Genomic DNA, 694 nt, shown 5'->3' on the forward strand with positions numbered 1-694 from the left:
CCCCCCTCCTGTGACGGTCACTTTAAACTCTTTCAGCCATCACTGTAACCCGTACTTACTGCCCCTTTAAATGCCTCTCAGTCACATAATGGGACCCTCGGCCCGTCTGTCCCCGTTTTCCTGCTCGGACTCGGCCCTGTTGCGGCATGCGACGGCGCCGCTGACTTCCATCTCTCCCTCTTTGTCTTGCAGGACTTTTATCCGAGATCAGTGACCCCGACAGCTTCCTCAAGGATCTTCTGAACTCGGTCCCCTGAGCCCGCGGAGGAGCCCTTCTGCTGCTTTTTAGTCTGCGGATGCTTTCTCCTCCTCCCCCGGGTGTTGCAGTAATGTGTTTATTCCTCCATTTTGCGTGCGTGTGTTGGGGGGCGGGGGGGAGGACCTGCATTCAGAATCCCTGAACTCTCTTCGGTGAACAAACTTCTTTTATCTCAAGATGTGCAAAGCGCAGTGTCGGGAGGTCGAGGTTTCTGCGCCCCGTTATCTGGTGTGTTTTAGTGTGCATGAATTGTGGAAGACGGACAGCGAGAAACCGAAATGAGCCTGACCTGCCGGAGGAGCGCGACCGATCCTTCCCCTCCCCCTCCCACCTCCCCCGCATGATGTATCCGGCCCACCAAAGACAGTGATATGCATGTCCGCATTCTGTAGCGCAGTCTCTTGTGTCATGCTGGCTGCCAGCAGGGGGGCCTCA

General features: G+C 56.5%; 1 protein-coding gene across 1 annotated transcript in view; it reads left to right on the plus strand.

Moving 5' to 3' along the window:
• UBR4 (ubiquitin protein ligase E3 component n-recognin 4) overlaps positions 1-398 on the plus strand; it is a 103,213-nt gene extending 102,815 nt beyond the window's left edge. The window contains 1 exon segment of the mRNA XM_018558168.1: positions 193-398. Within this exon segment, the coding sequence (XP_018413670.1) occupies positions 193-257 (65 nt within the window). The 3' untranslated portion in view covers positions 258-398.
• Positions 399-694: the final 296 nt, after the last annotated feature.

This window comes from Nanorana parkeri, unplaced genomic scaffold (assembly GCF_000935625.1).
Source record: "Nanorana parkeri isolate BGI_ZX_2015 unplaced genomic scaffold, ASM93562v1 scaffold323, whole genome shotgun sequence".
Lineage (NCBI taxonomy): Eukaryota > Metazoa > Chordata > Amphibia > Anura > Dicroglossidae > Nanorana > Nanorana parkeri.